We start from the raw sequence: 20,065 nt of genomic DNA on the forward strand, positions 1-20,065 counted from the left end.
GACGTAATTATGACATTTTAAAAACACATCAGGAGCATCACTCTGAGTTACCTAAAATAATAAAAGAGAGACTAGTCATTGTGCAATATAGTTTATTTGTTATTATTTCGACAAGGCTTAAGTTGTTTAACAGAAACACACACACACTAACAACAACAATAACAATAAAATGGAAATGGGCGTCTGAACAAAAGAATGCCCCTAACGAAGGAATTTAACTGTCTAATTGTAATGTATGGTGTTACACTTCATAAAACAGGAAAAAGTTAGGATTAGCAGGAAATCTGACTCTATGTACATGAATACCTATTTAATTACAAATGATCTAATTAACATGCTGAAATTAACGTTTCTTGCAGAAAGACAGCAAAACCACCATAAGCTGACTTGCTTAGCCCGGGGCGAAATCATGAAGTCATGATTTTAGTACTGAAGTTTCAGGGTTGCCAGGATATTTAAAAAAGAAACGCCCAATTGCTACTAAAAACTACCGCTGGAAAACCGCGGACTTGGCAACACTGCGAAGTTGCGCATGCGCTGTGAGGGGGACACAGGGGAACTGAGTTCGCCGGAACAGCGGTGGCGCAGCGACTCCTCCGCGCTCAAAAATATTTTAAACTAATTCCAATGCAAAAATAGAGCGCTTGCATTTACGCTATTCACGTTACATAAGAAGTTTTACTTTAATAAAATGTATTCGTCAGATTAACCTAAAACGTATCATTAGTGGTGCGTTACCCCCAACACCCTATGATCAATATAATTAGTGGCGAATGGTTTGTTATAACCCATAAAAATGACTTATTTTCTACTTTCATTTTTCTTTTTATATATAATTATTTTTGTAACTAAATTCTATAATTACACTAAAATTGCAACAGAAATATCTATTCATTGACAAAGTTGTCAGCATAGGCTTATGTCTCATTTTATTGTATTTATTTTGAAGAGCTGAAAGCTGGTCCATATTAAACTATTCTTTTCAAAGAACAATTTTAACATCAGTCTGCATTCAGTAAATTACAGGTTCATCGGCTTGAAAGTAATTATGGCTGCTATACCGTAATCATTGCTGAGATTGTGGGTTTGAGAACAGATATATGTTGCCATACACAGCTGTCATTAGGGCAGAACCCTTTCAAATGGTACTAAAGGTAATTAACTAGATACCGTGTTCACAAATTAAAAATAATAATTCCCACAACCTATTCAATTCTTTCCTTCATTTTAGTTAAATCGTGGCCATGTTGTACTAATTTGTTCCCCATTTTAATTTAGTTTAGCCTGGGATGTGATTTAACTAAAGTGAATCAGTACACCAATTTAACTAAGTTTGAACAGATTTAACCTTTGTGCTGTGCTGAAAACCCTTTACCTAATTTGGTGTTTCCGACCAGCCTACCAAAAATGATTGTAAATCTCTCATTACGCTCTTGGATTCAATCTTTGTCAACTTGTTTTCTTTCAGAATTAGCACAGGCTTTGGATTTTGTTTTGGAACTGATTGGCTGTAAGCCTCATTGATCGGAGCTTAAACGCCTGTTTTTAAGTGAACATTGCCACAATTTACAATTTGCATCTCAAGTAAATATTTCTTCATTTAGAGAGGTTTAGATATTTGTACTAGAAAAGTAAAATTTTGTGTAGATATGCAACATTTAATGGCATGACTTTAAGACTTTCTTAAAAGAGATAGCACACCTTTTCTTAGCAAACCAAACAACTTAGTGTTATCCATGTCTGTTTTTCAGATTCAGAAGTTTTTCAGAAACGCAAATGCTTTTTTTCTTCTTACTTTATTGGTTCCTGAAAACTGGCCTAAGCATCCTTTAGAAATAGAATTCTGAGTAGAATACATATTGAAATTAATTTTAACAGATTAAAGTGTGAAAGCATTCTTCCAATGGCACAAACCTGTACAAATAACTCAAGGTTTATCAATAAATTAAAGGAAAGAATCCAGTCCTATTCTTCAAGAAGGGTCAGAACCCCAGCTGACCAGGATGATTACAGGTGAACTGTTAAGACTATTCTCTAATATAAAATCATACTACACGTTTGGCCTTGTATGCAGTATGGAGCATAGGAATTTCACTGGCATTTACAAGCATGGCTTTACATTTATTTACATTTAATACAGGGATTAGTCTTCAGAAAGCAGCCTGTGGAAGTGATCGGTTCTCTTCTTTAAAACATTTCTGATGTCATCCTAGAAACACACACACAAAAAAAAACAAGTTAACCATTACTAAAAATTACTACTTGTAATTTAATAAGTGCCCCTATTATGGATTTTTTAAAAGTATAAAGTTATTGTCTCTCAAAAGAAAGAGTCGACTCTGAGTCATTGAAACGAGTCGTTTTTAAAACGAATCCCAAGCCGTTTCATGTTGAAGTCAACATGAAACATTAGCATATTCCCCGCCCACTTTTGATCTTTTCGCTTTGGTCTGAATAAAAACGCAAATTAATTCTTTGCCACTAGGTGCAGCTTTTGGAGCAGTAAAATAGCTGTTTCCCCGGTAACGCTGTACACAAAACAGCACTGCGCTCACAAACGCTGCTTTATCAGGCATTACAGGCAAGATGAAACGAAAATGATACCAATCGGACCAATCACCGCAGATTAGCGTCACGCAAAGGAGGGGTTTGGAAAAATGAATCGTTGAGCGAATCGTTCGGGAGTCATTGAGCAAGTAAGGTAAAAATAAGTGCATATTATAAGACAATGAAAGTGTATTATGAGTTATGACCTTGCATGCATGCCAACCTGTTGTTGGGGACTCCCAAAACATGAACCTTTCATTTCCCATAATAGGGGCACTTCAATATATAATACTCACACAGTTCAAAGTACTTGTTTTAATTTTAAAAATTCTCTCTATATATGGGTAATTTCCCCATATTTAACTCTTAAATCATTATTTATTGTTTAGGAACGATAGATTTAGTAGTTACATTATTAGTTTCAATAAATAGCCGTTTTGAACTGGGTAGGAAATATGGAGTTAATTTAAAATACTACTACTAATAATAATAATAATAATACGCTATATAATCATAATATAAAATGTAAAAAATAATTGCATAGATGTTAATGGCTAAAAACACTCACCGCACGCACTAGTTTCTCCATGTACGGAATGAGCTTTTGCAGCTCACTGTCCTCTTGATTTCCAATCCAGCTTTTTATGGGAATCATATTCATCAGCTAGAAAGAACAAACACAGATCCAATAAGAACATGGCACTTATATACTGGTTAGACCTGATGTTTAAAGGGGTCGTATGATGCAATTTCAAGTTTTCCTTTCTCTTTGGAGTGTTACAAGCTGATTGTGCATAGATAAGATCCCTGAAGTTGCAAAGACGTTTTGAACTGGGTAGGAAATATGGAGTTAATTTAAAATACTACTACTAATAATAATAATAATAATACGCTATATAATCATAATATAAAATGTAAAAAATAATTGCATAGATGTTAATGGCTAAAAACACTCACCGCACGCACTAGTTTCTCCATGTACGGAATGAGCTTTTGCAGCTCACTGTCCTCTTGATTTCCAATCCAGCTTTTTATGGGAATCATATTCATCAGCTAGAAAGAACAAACACAGATCCAATAAGAACATGGCACTTATATACTGGTTAGACCTGATGTTTAAAGGGGTCGTATGATGCAATTTCAAGTTTTCCTTTCTCTTTGGAGTGTTACAAGCTGATTGTGCATAGATAAGATCCCTGAAGTTGCAAAGACTAAAGTCTCAAACCCAAAGAGATATTCTTTATAAAAGTTAAGACTCGTCGACGCCCTCCTAAAACGCCTCGTTTAAACACGCCCCCATATGTCTACGTCACTATGTGGGAAGATTTGCATAACGCCGCCCAAAATGCAAAGAAAAAAGGCGTAACTTTGATTCTCGCTGTAGTATTGTTGCTGCCGCCATGTCGTGAAGATGCTGTGTGCTTCGTTGTGAAAGCGAAACTACTTTGTTTGGTCTTCCAAAAGAGGACACAACTAGAAATCAATGATTAAGTTACAACACTGTTCCAGAACAGTTCAACCCAAATATTCAGATGTGTGCAGCACATTTTACGGAGGACTGCTTCTTGAACCTGGGACAGTAGACTACAATGCTGTGCACAAAGGCTGTTTCTATAAAGTGGGGCAGTTCCCGTGATACGCAACGCAACGTGTAAAAAGACAGTATAAGTCATTATAATCCGTAATTATGTCCCCACTGGATGCAACAAATGCCTCGTTTATAATGGGTTTTATCTCCTCACGCCGGTACACGGCATCACAGTATGGTAAGGGGCGTAACATTTCTGTCACACGCTTGAGGTATTCGACCAATCACAATGCACTGGATAGCTGGCCAATCACAGCACACCTCGCTTTTCAGAACGATGAGCTTCGTAAAAATCAACGAGTTTCAGAAAGACGGGGCATAGAGGAGCAACAATAATGTACAGTATGTGGAAAATAATGTGTTTTTTGAACCTTAAACCGCAGAAACACATTTCATTACACCAAATACACAAAATAATGTTATTTTTAGCAACGTCATATGACCCCTTTAACAAATCCATTTACATAGAAAGGTAAAGACAAGTGTACGTGATATGGGAAGGTGTGTGGGGCATTGTCCAGGATGACTGTCTTCGACAGGTCTCTCTCCAGAATGGTTAAGTCTTTAATGTAGTGTCCAAGCACACAGGCACAATCGTCCTGATACAAACGATGCCTTTAAAACAAAGAAAGCCACATCATTACATATTCATACTTTCGTCAAAGGAAAGTTTGTAACCTGTAAACAACAAAAAAAAGAATAGCTTCTAATAAGTCCTTATTATTGGGAGCTTAAACAGCCTCATTTTAGCACATTTTAGTTACACTAAATTAAAATGAGAACTGGTGCCTTGTCAGCTCTGTGCAGGAACTGTTTTCTTAATCCCGCCCCACTGCCATAATGTTTGTTCCAATCCCACCTGCACCCTCAAACATTCTAATACTGTATATAATTTTAACGCATCAGGGAGTCGCTATCATTGTGCGTGGTATTGAATGCTGTTCACTTCCACTTTTGATTTCGCAATCACACGTGCTCTGCGTAAAGGGAGCACATCTTACAAAATCAGATATATTTGTCAGTGAGCTCAGGATGTGTTGAGCAGCAAATCCTCCAGCATGGTCTCAGTCATCTCTCCTAACTCTTGGCTCATGTTGGAAGTCGACATTTTCCCCCACGCAATCGGGTTACTTTTAAACTGTTGCCGCGGGTTGATTTTTCTCTCTGGGTTAAATGTTTGAAATATTGCATAAATTACATTTTACTGAAATGCTTGCATTGAAATATTCTGCATTCTACCCATGATAAAACTGTGCTAAATGTTACGTTTTGAGAAGGAGGGCTACTGGTAGGAAGCCTTTGAGCTGTGCTTATGATAAATTAATGTATATATATAAAACATGTATTTTAGGTATGGAAATTACATTTTGAGTTTTGATATTTGGGATACGGTCATTACTCTAGAGGAGAGCAGAGGTTTTCAGTTTAGAATTGTAAGCATACATTTTCCAGCTGAACTAAATGATTATTAATTCTATATAAAAGTTTTTTAATGGTTTTCATTTTACTTTCAGTCTTAGTTAACTATAATGACGCTGAAAGATGTGATCAGATGATGTAACGTTGTAGTCAGTTGGACCATCATTTGGCTCTCAGGTCAATGAAAATGTGAGCATTATGAGGCAGGTTTGCTGATGATCAGCTGAGAAGCATTTTCCTGACAATTTAGGGTATATGGGATTCAACATGTCTCTCACCTAAAGAGCTTTTTATTAGGGTCCAATATATCTACAATCTTCTCTGCGTATTCCTTTTTTGCAGAGGTGTAAACAAACATCTGGAACAGAAAAGAAAACAGAATGGGTATACTAATACATTAATTCACTGGCAACATTTAAGGCTTGTTCACACCAACACAAATGTTCAGCACAAAAATTAGATCACGATTTTGGATACTATTTTGTCCGTTCAGACCAAAGTGTAAAAAAAAAAAACAGTAGACGGACCGAATGAAAATGCAAAAGTCACTTTCTAACAATAGGTGGCACTTACGGAGAAGCAGAAACACCTTTCTGACAACCGATTGTCATGGAAAAGAAATTAAGCCACATTTACATTATCTTCCAAACAGCCATTCAGAGTTCTGTATTTGATGTTGTGTTTATTAAATAACACCATTTTATATGTTTTATATAACAAAAGCAGCTCTAGGCATGTAACCAAAAGCACAAATCTTATTGGTTGCATTGATGGCATGCAAACGTCTAATCAACAACAACAAAAAAAGTGTAGCACATCAAATATTCATCTTTGTTTTAGTGTAATATTCACAATGTTTACCTCGAAATGTTTGGTCATGGCTTGTAGAAACTCTTTGACATATGGTCTGAGGATCACGTAAACCTGTGAAAAGATGTCTGATGAATCACAGGATCAACACAATTGCAAGACTTTTCCATGACAGTTGCAGGATGTTAACCGCTACTCCAACAAATGCATGTATGAGAAGCTAAAAGGTATGGTTCATACAAAAATAAAAATGTGCTTAGTTTATTCCCCCTCAGGCTATCCAAGATGTAGATGAGTTTGTTTCTTCATAGGAACTGATTTAGAGAAATTCACTTGATCACCAGTGGATCCTCTGCAGTGAATGGGTGCCGTCAGAATGAGCTGATAAAAACATCACAATAATCCACAAGTAATCCACACCACTCCAGTTCATCAGTTAACAACCTCTTGTGAAGCCAAAAGCTGCTTGTTTGTAAGAAACAAATTCATCATAAAGATGTTTTTAACTTCAAACCATTGCTTCTGGCTATAAAATACGAGTCCTCTATCCATAACTTCCTCCAGTGAAAAGGTCTCGTCTGAATTAGGTGAGAAATATTCACCATATACAAGTCTAACAGTCAAAACAAATTCTGATGTTGAAGGACAACAGGGGATAATGGAATCATATTTTGGCAAGAAGTGACGGTTTAACGTTAAAACGCCTTAATGATGGATTTGTTTCTTACAAACACACAGCTTTTGTCTTCTCAAGATGTTAACTGATGGACTAGAGTGCTGTGGATTATTGTGATGTTTTTATCAGCTGTTTGGACTCTCATTCTGACGGCACCCATTCACTGCAGAGCATCCATTGCTGAGACAGTGATGCAATGCTACATTTCTCAAAATCTGATGAAGAAACAAACTCAACTACATCTTGGATGGCCTGAAGGTGAGCACTTTTATTCAGCATGTTTAATTTTGAACATTAACTAATAGTTTTACCAACCTTGTACTTGTGATCTTGAAAGCGGGTATTGAAGGTGTATTCTGCATCATGAATCACATTGAGTGAACTGAACACGAGGGTTTCATCCTAGAATCATACAAAAATAAAATACAAAGAATCACAAACCAGTCGCCTCTAAACCTCAATCCAATCAATGAGAACAGAACATGATTGTTAAAGCATCTCTCAGTGGGGGAGCATTAACGGCCCATCTGATTTAATGGCCCTGCCATTAGTTTCCAGTCACCACACTGCATGCAAATTCAATCAGTTCAGTCACATTCTGACCAAAATGTTGAAATGAGCAGGCTATTAGGAAGATAACTTACCAAATCAAGCACCAGTGTAGCAGCAGGTGTGCTCCTCGTCTTTGGCGGAATGTCCCGCACTGCTGAGACAGGCCTGGACTGTTGTGAACGATTCGGAATGTTCTTAATAAACGTAAAACTGAGAGGGGGGGGGGACAAACATTTAAAATTAAACCTTCTCAATCAGTCTGAAGTGCACAAAATGAAATCCTTTGTAGAAGAGACTCACGGGCTGAACACTTCTTCATTCTCTTCATCCTCTGAAAGAGGGCTAGCAGCACTGTAGCCAAATACACAGTGTTCAGGGCTGAACATGGGACTTGTGTTTGGCTGCTCTCCTATTAAAATAAACAACGACTGTTACAACAACCCAAAACCAGATGACAAATCAGTCAGAGCATGTTGCTAATACATCACTAGCAAATCCTATCAAGTAGATGCAAAAACATGATAGCAATAAGACAGGGGGGTTGGCATATAAAAGTTATCACCCCCTCAAAGGAACTCTGTTTGGAAGTCTGATCCAGGAATTATATAAGTCAGATTAACTAGGAAAAATACAGCACACAGATTCAGAACAGCCTAAAGGTCAATGCCAAATCTAATTTAAAACCATAGAGTACAGACAAAATGTTTCATAATAAAGGTCAGACACTTCAAATGGATTTGTACTGTAGGGAAGAGCAGAGAAAATGTAACATAGAGTTATTAAAACACCAATAAGGGCAAAACATCGTTTAATAGCAGAAACATGTCATTTATTAATGTAAAATTAGGGCGACAAACAATTGCTCTATTAATTGTAATGCTGTACTAATTGTATGATATTCTAATTTTCAGTGGAATGTTTTTAATAGGCTAAAACAAGTGTCAGTGCTAGGTTTCTGACAGAACTGAGAAATGTCCAGAAACTGGATCTATTTTCCCTCTTTGCAATAACGTTTTCAGTTGGACAACTTGGTAGAGATGAATCAGTCAGGCCGCCATCATTACCACATTAAATGCTCAACTTTCTCAATAGAATTTGGAATATAGACTATATTTGACTTAATATTTCAGTGAACAATCCTAGATAAGTACAGGTACTTACATGATTCAACCATTTTGACCTTCTGCAATAACTTTAAGCAAAAATAATACTAGGATTAAAAAAAAACTCTTTTCATCACTAAACAGTCAATAATAAATTGGGCCAAATTCATGCTCATTTACATATACTAAGGGATTTGTTAAATTATATTTCATAAAGTTCACAATTAAGACAAAAAAAAAGTTCTGTGGGGTGTTACATTTGCTATAATTAAATATATATATATATATATGCCCTGTTCTTCCTCACAGCCAGTAGATCCATGTGAAAAGTGATGAACTGGCAAAGCTTGCAAACAGATCTTAGCTGATAAATGAGTTTTTGAGGTAGAGATTTTGGCAGTAATTACTTTGAAGTGTGTTAAAATTAGGTGTCCTTTTCTAAACAGGAAAAAACGATAATATTGTACAATACAGACAGAAACGGTAAGATTTTCTACACTGTTTTCTGTACAGCAACTGAATAACAAAGAGTTATATGCATTAACAGTGTGACGGTTAAGGGTCTCGGCTGCGAAAGCAAAGGCTGCAAGCTTGATCCCAAATGAGGGCTCGAGGAATTTACCTTCAAGCTGCTCAAGTTGTACCTGCAAGATCAAAATAAGGCTTTCAGTTTAAGGAAACCCCATTTCCATAAAGCCTGGAGCATCTCTCGCCAATCAAACTCCAAATAATGATTCGACTTCTTATGAGCGAACATTTCACCTCTCGATGCCCAACAAGTGGGCATTTTCACCTTGCATACAGTGTAATGCTAGCAGAGCTTGACATAATTCATAAACTGTAGCTACATGTTGATAAAAGACTGACTTTGAGTTGATAAAAGACAAGAGTTGATGAGATGATTTAAAACGGGGGTGCCCAAACTCGGTCCTGGAGGGCCGGTGTCCTGAAGAGTTTAGCTCCAACCCCAATTAAACACACCTGAACCAGCTAATCAAGCTCTTACTAGGAATACTAGAAACTTGAAGGCAGGTGTGTTGAGGCAAGTCAGAGCTAAACTCTGCAGGACACCGGCCCTCCAGGACCGAGTTTGGGCACCCCTGATTTAAAACAACCTCGAAGGGTTTGAGCTGTTAAACACACGAAGCCACATCCTTCAAATCCCTTCAGAAGAGAATATTTCATTTTTCTCAAGACACTTTCGAAACATGCCATTGTAATTAGAATTTCCTCTGATTTGCGCTGTACATAACCAGAAACGGCTGCATCGTTGGACCCCTCAAAACTGCATTCGATTAAGCTAAAACGGCAAACTAAAGATCTCCAGTTAGTGTAGTATTCAGATCTTAAAATGAACCTATTACACTGTCATGCTTGGAGTCAAACTGCAATTATTTTCAGCCAAACTGCTGATCTCTTTCCACTTGTATTTTAGAGCAACTATTGGCCAAAATACGTTTGTGGGTCTTGGCAGGTCCAGGAACATACGGACTCGGCAATACCTCAGCAACTTTTGCGAGGCTCATGGAGAACGTGACCTCCAGAGTTTGCCAGCAGTCGTGAAGATGCAAACAGGCTACAAATGAATGTGTGAATCAGCTCCTTAAAGAGACAGCTCACCCAAAAATGAACATTCTGTCATTTACTCACCCTCCAAACTTGTATTCATTTCTTCTGTTGGAAACAAAAGAAGATGTTGATCTTCTGTTCATACAGGTCTGAAACAACTTGAGGCTGTTTTGATTTTTTGGCTGAACTATCCTGAATCTTCACTGACTGTGATATGAAGCTCTGAGTTAGGAAACCAAACGGTTGAATACTCACAAAAGCAACTTCTGACAATATCGCACTTTGTATTGTGTTCGTGCTGAAGACGTTGGTCTGTCAACAGCACTTTCAAACTGTGCTAAGGAAAAACCTTCACAAGGCACTGCAGATACATACACAGAGAAAATAAAATCTACAATATATTACTAGTTCAGACCCTTAAGCTGTTTGCATCACACGTTATAACAATAATACTATTGTTATGGTTTAGACGAAAAGCTTTTGTCAGACAGAGACTATAAAACCCTAAAAAGCAGAATCCTACTGCCTTGTTAACGCCAGACAGTGTGCTCACAGAAAGAGAAATAAATTATTCACAGGTTTTGCATATACATCATTATCTTTATAATAAACTCTTGTTGTTATTTTAGATTTTCTTTGACTCCTGAACAAAGGAGAGTGTAAATAAAAGACCTGAGCTAGTGTACTTCAAGTTGAGAACGATTCAGTTATTCCTGCACTGTTTTTTTTGGCATATCTTGTGTAGTAACTGAGGTTTTTTGGCTTTGGTTTTGCACCGAGGAAGAGTGTGAGGTGCTAAGGCGATTGATTGTTGGAGGAGGATGAGGTAGGTGTGTGGTGAATTGATTGAGGCCCGCTGTTGCCTGCAGAAGATTTGTTAGATGAGGTCGGCGCCGCAGCCTGGGCGAAGAGAACACCTATTGTGAGAAAACAGGACGATTAGTCACAACTGAAACGAGGGGAACTTAACAGAAAGAATCTGTCGGCTCCTCACCGGTGTAGACGACTCCGTTGAGCTCCAACGACATGCTGATGCTGTTTAGGCCATTGGTGTTCAGGTTCATGGCGGAGTCCTGCCTGCTTTCTGATAGAGAGAGGAAAAAAAAGAAAGAAGAGTTTCTTTTTTTTTCTTTCCTCCCCACACTTTGGAAAAGTAATTGCACACCTCTTCTCAAAGAGTAGCATGAGGTGTTATTCACTTCACAACATTAAAACCACCTGGTTAATGAGGCTGTACTATAACGGTTAAACAGTTAATTAATTTGCAAAAAATTAAAACAGTTTTTTGTCATTTTACTTTTTTGAACATATCATCAGATTTATTGCATTTCACTTAAGCACAAATCAAGAGGAGAACATATTATGGCTGTATTACGCTTTTATTTCAATAGAGATCGCTAAACTCCAATTTACATGTTTGCCCGTGTTTTCAGTGCATCAATGCTTTTCCCATAATGAAGAGAGGGCACGTACTCGTGGTTGCCAGGTTGGGAGATTAAGGAGTTGTTTACACAACATCATTTATATTTACTAAAAACAGAAAACTTTTGATGCATTTGGACATTTATTTAAAATGCCTGAACATGCTAACTTTTGAAAAGAGGTTTCAAAGTGCAAGATTTTGAAAATGATACCGTCGTCTCGGTGTAAAAATCTATACTAATGTAAATTAGTGAAAATGGTTACGCTAAGAAAACATACCCTAAATAAACCACTGGGTACAAAATGTACTGATTTATGAAAAAAAACTTTGATTGGGGGATTTAAACTCTTGAAATCTGGCAACTGCAGCCATGAAAGCTTGTTACCAATACAAGACGATGCAAATGGCAAATAAAAACGAAATGTTTTCAGGATAAATAACCTGCAGGCAAATACAGACGATTATGCTCTGTGATCACGATGATCACAATTCAAATACAATTCTGAACTGACTTGAGCTAAATGACGACACTATTGTCTTACAGAGCTGCTTTACTATCTTCACAATTGAGTTTCCTAATTGATTCTGCTATTTCCTATGTATCTCTGTGAAGCTGTACTGTATAAAGCACTTAGAATAATGTACAATAATAAATAAAACATAACATTTGTGCGTCTCCGATCAACACAGAGTATTTTGTTACTGAGCAAATCTTTTTGAACAAATCTTTTGAGTCAGTGATCCATTCATTAAAAAAAAAGTCACTAGCTTCCTTTCTAAATGAATCAGCAGTTTTGAACGAATCTTTTGAATGAGTGAGTCACTCGTTAAGACGTGAACTTGCCGCCACCTACTGGCAATTTTACCATGTTTGTAAACAACCAAGGTACTATCTCAAAAACACACTTGGCAAAATATGTTCTAATTATCATTATTTAAAAAATTGCATTATTATTATATATGATATTACATTATTATAATATCATTATAAAAAAAAAATCCTTGTAAATTACATTGTAGTTTGTAGGGCTAATATTAATGCAAATGTGAGCAAACTCATTTGGAACAAGTGGAGTAAATGACGACAGAATCTTCATTGTTTGGCTGAGCTATCCCTTTAGGTGCCAACAATTAATACATAGGATAGGGGTTTGTACAAACCACTAGCCCAAAGTGTGAGAACGATTAATAATGGTGCTCACAAAGCTACTAGTACTCATCTGTGGACAGAATCATTCCAGCAGGGGGCGCTGCCTTAGCCATTTCAATAGTTAAAAACAATGAAAAGAGTTCACATGCTGTGGCAGGGGGAATTTATTTGGTCTCTTATTCATCTTCCGATAAAATACACCAGCCGAAACCTCTAGTACTTCACAACTCTAACCAAGAAAAGGAAGTCATGCTGTGTGGAGGCTGGGGTTTCCCACACTGCAGAACTATTCGCCTTGCCTTTTTGTCATTGCGGTCAACACCTCCAGTCTCCTAATGAGTCAGACCCCTCATGCCAGCATTCTTTAAAGTAAATAACATCAATGCAACTATACAGTTCTGATAAGATCTAATCAGAGCACTTCTAAACACCCTGTTTTCTCATTCATTAGAACAGTGTTTATTAAGAACAGAAGGCTACTAGAGTACTACTGTGGGATAATGAGAGCTGCAATGACTCACCCTTGAGAAGCTTGCGGATATCTCCACCTGACTACTACTGATCTGTAAATTACACTTACCACATGCCAGTAATTTAGTCTGGCTGTGGTAGTAGTTTCACACCCTTTCCTACAAAATAGCTGGTACCAGTGAAAGATGATGTAAGAGGGGCTTTGCAGCACTGTACTAGAAAACACACTGAGTTCATTTCATGACCTCAGGAACCAAAGGTTGGATATTCCACACGCAGGTTTCCCTGAAACATCAGACATTTTATAAAAAGGTGTTTTTTCTCAGGTCGGTGTTTATGGGAAAGGATAAAACCACAGTAAAAATGTAAATAGAGGCAACTCTATGTAGGCTAAGCATGTAGAGTCAGATGAACCTGCCTAAAGTTTCAAGGCGTCTTAAAAAGAAACTTTTCACCCAAAACTAAAAATTCTAAAATGTGCAGATGCAGGTGTAAGTTTATGCTCATTATCAAAAAACTTTGTAAAAATTGTAAAAAAAAAATTGTAAAAAAAAAAGATTTTTTATATGGTGAATTTGAATTACTCTAACTGTTTGAGTTTTATACAACTAACCATTTAGAAGCATACATTTAGATCACGACAATCACAGTTAAAACCACACATGTAGCACCTTAATACCATGGTAAAAATGTAATGGTTTCTAGGTTCAAACACTATAGCTTGATCATAAAAAATACTGTAATTATATTCCATTACCCCTTAAATACATCTACATTAATAATGTTCTGTATGAATATCCCACATTGCTGCCACAATACCATGGTGCAGTTAGTGTTACTACGGTAAATCCATGGTAAATGATGGCAATTACAGCCTTCGGACTGTATCATTGTGCACAGTGATTCTCCTGTCTGTCAGGTTCAGTTTCATCTGGCTTTAAACTAGTTTAAATCAAGTATGTCTTTCACTAAATTCAAGCGCTTCACACTGGATCTCACAGTGCTGCTTAAGACTGGTCAGCGTGTAAATGCATCTGCTCTAGTGAGTTCGTGCTGCGCTGCTGTTTGAACTTTGAGCCGAGCGGATAAATGCTCCGTGTGGCCCGGATTAAATGAGTAGCGCTGTTTTGTTTCGCTTCTGGTGCATAAACATTATATCGAACATTTATCAAACACTTGTTATCGTGTTATCAAGGAAAATTATATTGCGATAATTATCGTAACAAATAGATTTTGAATGTTTGCTTTGAAGCGTCCAGTGTAACACTGAGTTTGAATGTTGCAAACCATGTTCTTTTGCAAGTAGTTACAATGTTTCAGCTCATCTCATTGTGAATCTTGGCCAAACACTTGCCTTAAACAAATGCCCCACTGTTCAAAAAAATAGCTTCCAGCGCCTCCACTGGGGGACGATACCATCACCGTTGAAAAATGCTGTTCTAGTCGGTTTTAAAATGTGACTGCATATCCCTACTATCACCATATTTGGTCCATCAGTAGGCCAGAATGTTAAGGTGTCAGTACCTTGGTTGTTGATGCGGATGTTCATGGGGATCTGTGCCGTCATGGCCAGCAGGTTGTGCTGAAGGACTCTCTGCAGTAGCCGCTGGTGGTCCTCCATTGGTAGTGCAATCTTCTTCTCTGGGGGCTCACCGGACTCTAGCTTGTCCCGCAGCTGCTCCAGCGCAGCTACTTGTGCGATGGTGGCCGCCTGCGCAGCTGCAGCCTGGGCCGCAGCTAGTGAATGAGTGGCCAGAGACACTGGCAGACGGGCCTGAACTCCGTCATCCTCTACAACAGAGAACGACAAAACACAGCTCATATTAAGCAAACCATAAATCATTAAAGAGATGTAACCACGGTGCTGGGTAGATTACTTACAATTTGTTATCCGTTACTGATTACAAATTACATGATACATAATGTAATCTATTAGATTACTTGTTTTAGTTAATCTATTCTGATTTTTGATTACTTTTAGATTATTGTGTACCATTTTGATAATAAAAAAAAGAAAGAAAATACATTCCATTCTTTGTTATCAACAACAAGAAATGCATTAAACTTGACGTTACACAAGGGTTTTCCAAACTAGGGTTAACGAAAGAACTGCTTAGGGTTCACGAGTTAATGAAAAGCTAATGATTAATTAAATAATAAAAATGCAAAAAAAAAAAATAATCTAAAAACAACTGAACACAAAAAAAACATTTTATTTTACTTGCATGCCCAATATCGGACATCAGAGAACTGTGAACATGCAAACGAGTTGTCAAATTATTTAAATGTGAATTTAAAATCTCAGGGGTCTTTTCATACAAATTATTTCATATTCATACCAAAAAAAAAAAAACTTGAAGTGTTTAATAACTTGCATAATTATTTGTCTCATACTTGGTCTAATTGGTGCTTTTGTCCCCAAATTCATAAGCACGGATCACAAATTCACATTTACATGGCCATTCCATATATCAAAATCGTATGACACAAAGTAGAATTTTTTTTACATTTTAAAGAGAAAAAAGAATTAGATACAATTGCTGCTATTATTTGAACAAGATGCAATCATGATGTAGCCCAATCCATTAAAAAAAGTAACTGTAATCTGATTATGAGCATTTTAAAATGTAATATAATCTAATTACAAATACTCTATTTTTGGAATATGATTATGTAATCTGGATTACATGTAATCAGTTACTACCCATCACTATGTAACCATGACCCACTGCATTAAGGTTTTACCTTTCTTAATTTTATGTAAGGATGAGACCGTGGCTCCGTTGCTGGGCAGGGCGATGCCCATGGGTGGCATGGAGAGTTTGGGAGAGGTGAGCATTGTGGGTGTCCCGTTGGGTGAGTAGGTGAAGAGCGAGCTGCCAAAGCTATGTCTGCGTCCCTCTCGCCGGTTGCTGTCGATGGCCGCTTGCAGCTCGTTGGGGTTGCTGAGACACCTCTTCTCACATTCGTAAGGATACAGATACTTCATATACCTGCAGAGGGGTGCGAAATTAAACTTAAACATCTGTCCATCGATTGCAAGACCAATACTGCTTCAGGTAAAGAAAGAACTAAACAAACTAAACTAATTCTGAGAAATGTAATGTAAAAAATTTGAAACTGCATTTCATGCACATGCCCTGTGATCAGTAATATTTAAGGGCTCATGCACAGACATTCTTTGTCTCAGTAAAGTGGTTTACTGCTGTTTATGCCTTAGTGAATCAAGCCGGTGACTAACCCATCAACTGTTAGCTGTGTGACAACCACTGGTTATTTATATTGTGATTATTTTATATACAGAAAACGATTAAATCACTGGAGCAGTCAATTCAAGCACAATGCGAGTCTATAGGTGATTTGATTTCTTCATTTCCGCCAAACATTACATTGCTCAACATTCTCTTATTTACATCATGTTTTCTCTGTGTTAGATATGATTAAAGTATATGGGATTGCAGAATAGGGCTGCACGATTTTGGGGGAAAAAATCTAATTGTGATTTTTCTGGGTAAAATTGTGATTTGCAATTTAAAATGCACAAATGGGGGGGAAATGCATAAAGAACACCAAGTTTGTTTTGCTTGTTTGTAGGGTTGCACGATTTGGACCAAAATGTTGTGCTTACATATTATTATGACTAATGATAATTATTCTGAATATTATTATTGCGAGAAAAAAAAAGAAAGAAAGAAATATTGCTGTTGTAATTACACTCTCATTATTAAAAATAAAAAAATTAAATATAACTATTATAATTAGAAAATAATAGCAATAATAATTTTATTTAAAAAAAAGCTTACCTGTGAACAGACATAAAACATTATACTATTATGATACAAATCTGTGACGGTAATTTCTTCTTCTTTTTTTCAGAAGGTATGCAAAATCAAAAATAGAGTCCATGCCTTTCATATGAAATATGAGCCTTTTATGCATTCACGGTGAATTAAAAATGTGCATCACAGAAGTAATAGCACTTATGGCGCTCCAGGAAATCCCTAATATGGACAAAGACATCCAACTATCGCTGTAGATGAATAAAAAGAAGATAGAAACGTTTTTACTGATTAAACTTTAAAACAATAAACCTACACCTGCGGAGTAGCTCTAAATCTAATGCTATGCTCAACACTTCACTATCAGTTCATCTTGGCGGCTGGCCGTAAAATGCAGTGAAACTTTTTTAATTCAGGGTAGAAAAAACCACTTATATCTAATTCATGTCTGTTTTGAAAAAAAAACAAAAAAAACATACTAAGCATCTGAGTGCAATTCAGGAAACACTATAAAATAATTTCAAAATGAATTTTACGATCCCTTTAAATTCTATAGAATACAGTAAAGATAAGTTCTCCTGTGAAGGTGTCGGTGAGTACATACTGTGTTCTGAGAGTGAAGGCAGCGCTGGTGATGGAGGTCGGCAAGTTCAGGCCCTTCGTGATCTCCCTCCACAACTTTTTATTTATGACCTCCACCAGCCCCCCCTTCTCTGTCACCAGCTGGTACAGCATGTAGAGGTCCAGCACCTGCTTGGCCATGATGGGAATCCTGTTCACTGGCGTCCCTGCACAAAAACAAACAGCTGCGTTGAGTGTCTTAGCAGTTCGAATGTATCCGCTACAAATCAAAGACACTCCTGTTTTAGTCTGTATTTGGGAGTTTCTGATTTTCCCTACGCAGCAGACTGTCATACACATGCATCTGTGCTAGAAATATACAAAACATTAATAATAATGTATATATATTTTTAATTATATATTAAATTATACCTAATAATAATTTTATTTTGTATGACTATGTATACATATATACAGTGCCAATCAAAAGTTTGGGATCAGTAAGTTTTTGAATGCTTTTTAACGAAGTGCTATGCTGCATTTATTTGAAAAAAAATACAGAAAACATTTTAATTTTGTGAAATATTATTGCAAATTAAAATAAGAGTTTTCATTACTCCAGTCTTCAGTGTCACATGATCCTTCAGAAATCATTCTAATATGCTGATTTATAATCAATGTTGGAAACATTTAATATTTTTTGGGACCTGTGATACTTTTTTCAGGATTCTTTGATAAATAAAAAGTTAAAAGCAACAGTGTTTATTCAAAATAGTAATTTTTTGTTACAATATACACTACTATTCAAATGTTTAGGGTCAGTATTTTTTTAAAGCAATTAATACTTTTATTTAACAAGGATGTGTTTAATGGATAAACAGTTAACAGACCTGTATTGTTATAAGACATAATGCTTAAGACACTTAAGACAAATTCAGGAAAAACAGTGCTGCGTCACAGAAATAAATTATATTTTAGTGAAGTGACATGTGGCCAAGTATGGTGGTGACCCATACTCGGAATTAGTGCTCTGCATTTATCCCATCCAAAGTGCACACACACAGCAGTGAACACACACACACACACCGTGAACACACACACGGAGCAGTGGGCAGCCATTTATGCTGCGGCGCCCGGGGAGCAGTTGGGGTTCAGTGCCTTGCTCAAGGGCACCTCAGTCGTGGTATTGAAGGTGGGAGAGAGCGTTGTACATTCACTCCCCCCACCTACAATCCCTGCCGGTACGAGACTCGAACCCACAACCTTTGGGTTATGAGTCCGACTCTCTAACCATTAGGCCACGACTTCCCTTTTAAAGTATAATAATAGGACGGGGAGCAGTTGGGGTTCAGTGCCTTGCTCAAGGGCACCTCAGTCGTGGTATTGAAGGTGGAAGAGAGCATTGTACATTCACTCCCCCCACCTACAATCCCTGCAGGTACGAGACTCGAACCCACAACCTTTGGGTTACGAGTCCGACTCTCTAACCATTAGGCCACGACTTCCCTTTTAAAGTATAATAATAGGTAAGTATAATAATTAGAAACTTCCTGTATTTTGATCAAATAAATACAGCCTTGATGAAGCCAGAAGAGACTCCATTAAAAATCCTACTGATCTCAAACTTTTGAACAGCATGTATCACACACACATACATATATATACACACATTATATTAGGGCTGTCAGTTTAACACGTTAACTCAATTAATTAGTTATGAAAAATAACGCTATTAAAATACTTTAATGCATTTAACACACCGACCCTGACCCCAGACCTGTACGTCATCTTGTATTTATATCATATGATAAGTGATATCAAACGAGCAGTGAGAGCAATATCACACGAGTGTTGCTTATTTTGTACTGAATAGCATGAGTGCAAATGTGCTTGCAAAAAACAGTTATATTTTAAACACAATATTGTCTGTTTTTGCTCAACTTTGCCAATGCAAATATTAGCTATAAAGTCAAAAGCAGAATTGAGTGTTCACAAAGAGCTTGATTGACAGGCGATCTGACCAATCAGAATGCGGATACTATGTGCCGCCGCTAACATAGAAATCCATGTTAAAACGGGGTAAAAAAGATCAACTGAACTGAAACTTTTTTCAATATAACTAAATATAAATATGTGCGGGGTTAAGCTGCCACAGTAACAGTAATAAGCTAAGGAATTCCTTTAAAGTACTTGTTTTGCATACCAGAAAACCTGTTCATTTTTGAATGAATCAGCGTTTTGAATTAATCGAATGAATGAATGACTCATACAATTTTAATTATTATTATTTAATTATTAATTCCAGAGTTCTCTTCAGGCAGCATTGCCGTACACATGCATTCAACAATAAAATAATAATAGGTGTAATTTTATTAATTATATATAAAATTATATTACAAATTTTTTATGTATGTATA

General features: G+C 36.9%; 2 protein-coding genes across 2 annotated transcripts in view; both read right to left on the reverse strand.

Annotated features, from left to right (window-relative positions):
* Positions 1-1,793: 1,793 nt before the first annotated feature.
* LOC107597167 (CTD small phosphatase-like protein 2) lies at positions 1,794-8,020 on the reverse strand. The gene is made up of 8 exons (XM_016288121.1): positions 7,893-8,020; positions 7,685-7,802; positions 7,356-7,442; positions 6,416-6,478; positions 5,833-5,912; positions 4,624-4,750; positions 3,505-3,600; positions 1,794-2,209 (listed from the first exon to the last, which is right to left on the reverse strand). Exons 1-8 carry the CDS (start codon positions 7,976-7,978, stop codon positions 2,144-2,146), a joined length of 723 nt encoding a protein of 240 aa, XP_016143607.1. The 5' UTR covers positions 7,979-8,020; the 3' UTR covers positions 1,794-2,143.
* A 1,782-nt stretch (positions 8,021-9,802) lies between these two features.
* The window catches only part of LOC107597199 (AT-rich interactive domain-containing protein 3A-like), a 36,819-nt gene continuing 26,556 nt past the window's right edge, over positions 9,803-20,065 (reverse strand). The window contains exons 4-8 of the mRNA XM_016288153.1: positions 17,692-17,875; positions 16,054-16,301; positions 14,833-15,099; positions 11,259-11,348; positions 9,803-11,181 (exon numbers count right to left, since the gene is read on the reverse strand). Of these exons, the coding sequence (XP_016143639.1) occupies positions 11,060-11,181; positions 11,259-11,348; positions 14,833-15,099; positions 16,054-16,301; positions 17,692-17,875 (911 nt within the window). The 3' untranslated portion in view covers positions 9,803-11,059. The remainder of the gene's footprint in view (positions 11,182-11,258; positions 11,349-14,832; positions 15,100-16,053; positions 16,302-17,691; positions 17,876-20,065) is intronic.

The sequence above is a fragment of the Sinocyclocheilus grahami genome, unplaced genomic scaffold, assembly GCF_001515645.1.
Source record: "Sinocyclocheilus grahami isolate Dianchi unplaced genomic scaffold, SAMN03320097.WGS_v1.1 scaffold229.1, whole genome shotgun sequence".
NCBI classification, from domain to species: domain Eukaryota; kingdom Metazoa; phylum Chordata; class Actinopteri; order Cypriniformes; family Cyprinidae; genus Sinocyclocheilus; species Sinocyclocheilus grahami.

Excerpts from the sequence above, each read along its gene's own strand:
- LOC107597167 (XM_016288121.1), bottom strand. The coding sequence starts at position 7,978 with ATGTTCAGCCCTGAACACTGTGTATTTGGCTACAGTGCTGCTAGCCCT. Across the intron at positions 5,913-6,415 it reads CCATGACCAAACATTTCGAG|ATGTTTGTTTACACCTCTGC; the intron begins GTAAACATTGTG and ends TTTCTGTTCCAG. Across the intron at positions 3,601-4,623 it reads CACACACCTTCCCATATCAC|CTGATGAATATGATTCCCAT; the intron begins GTACACTTGTCT and ends TGTTCTTTCTAG.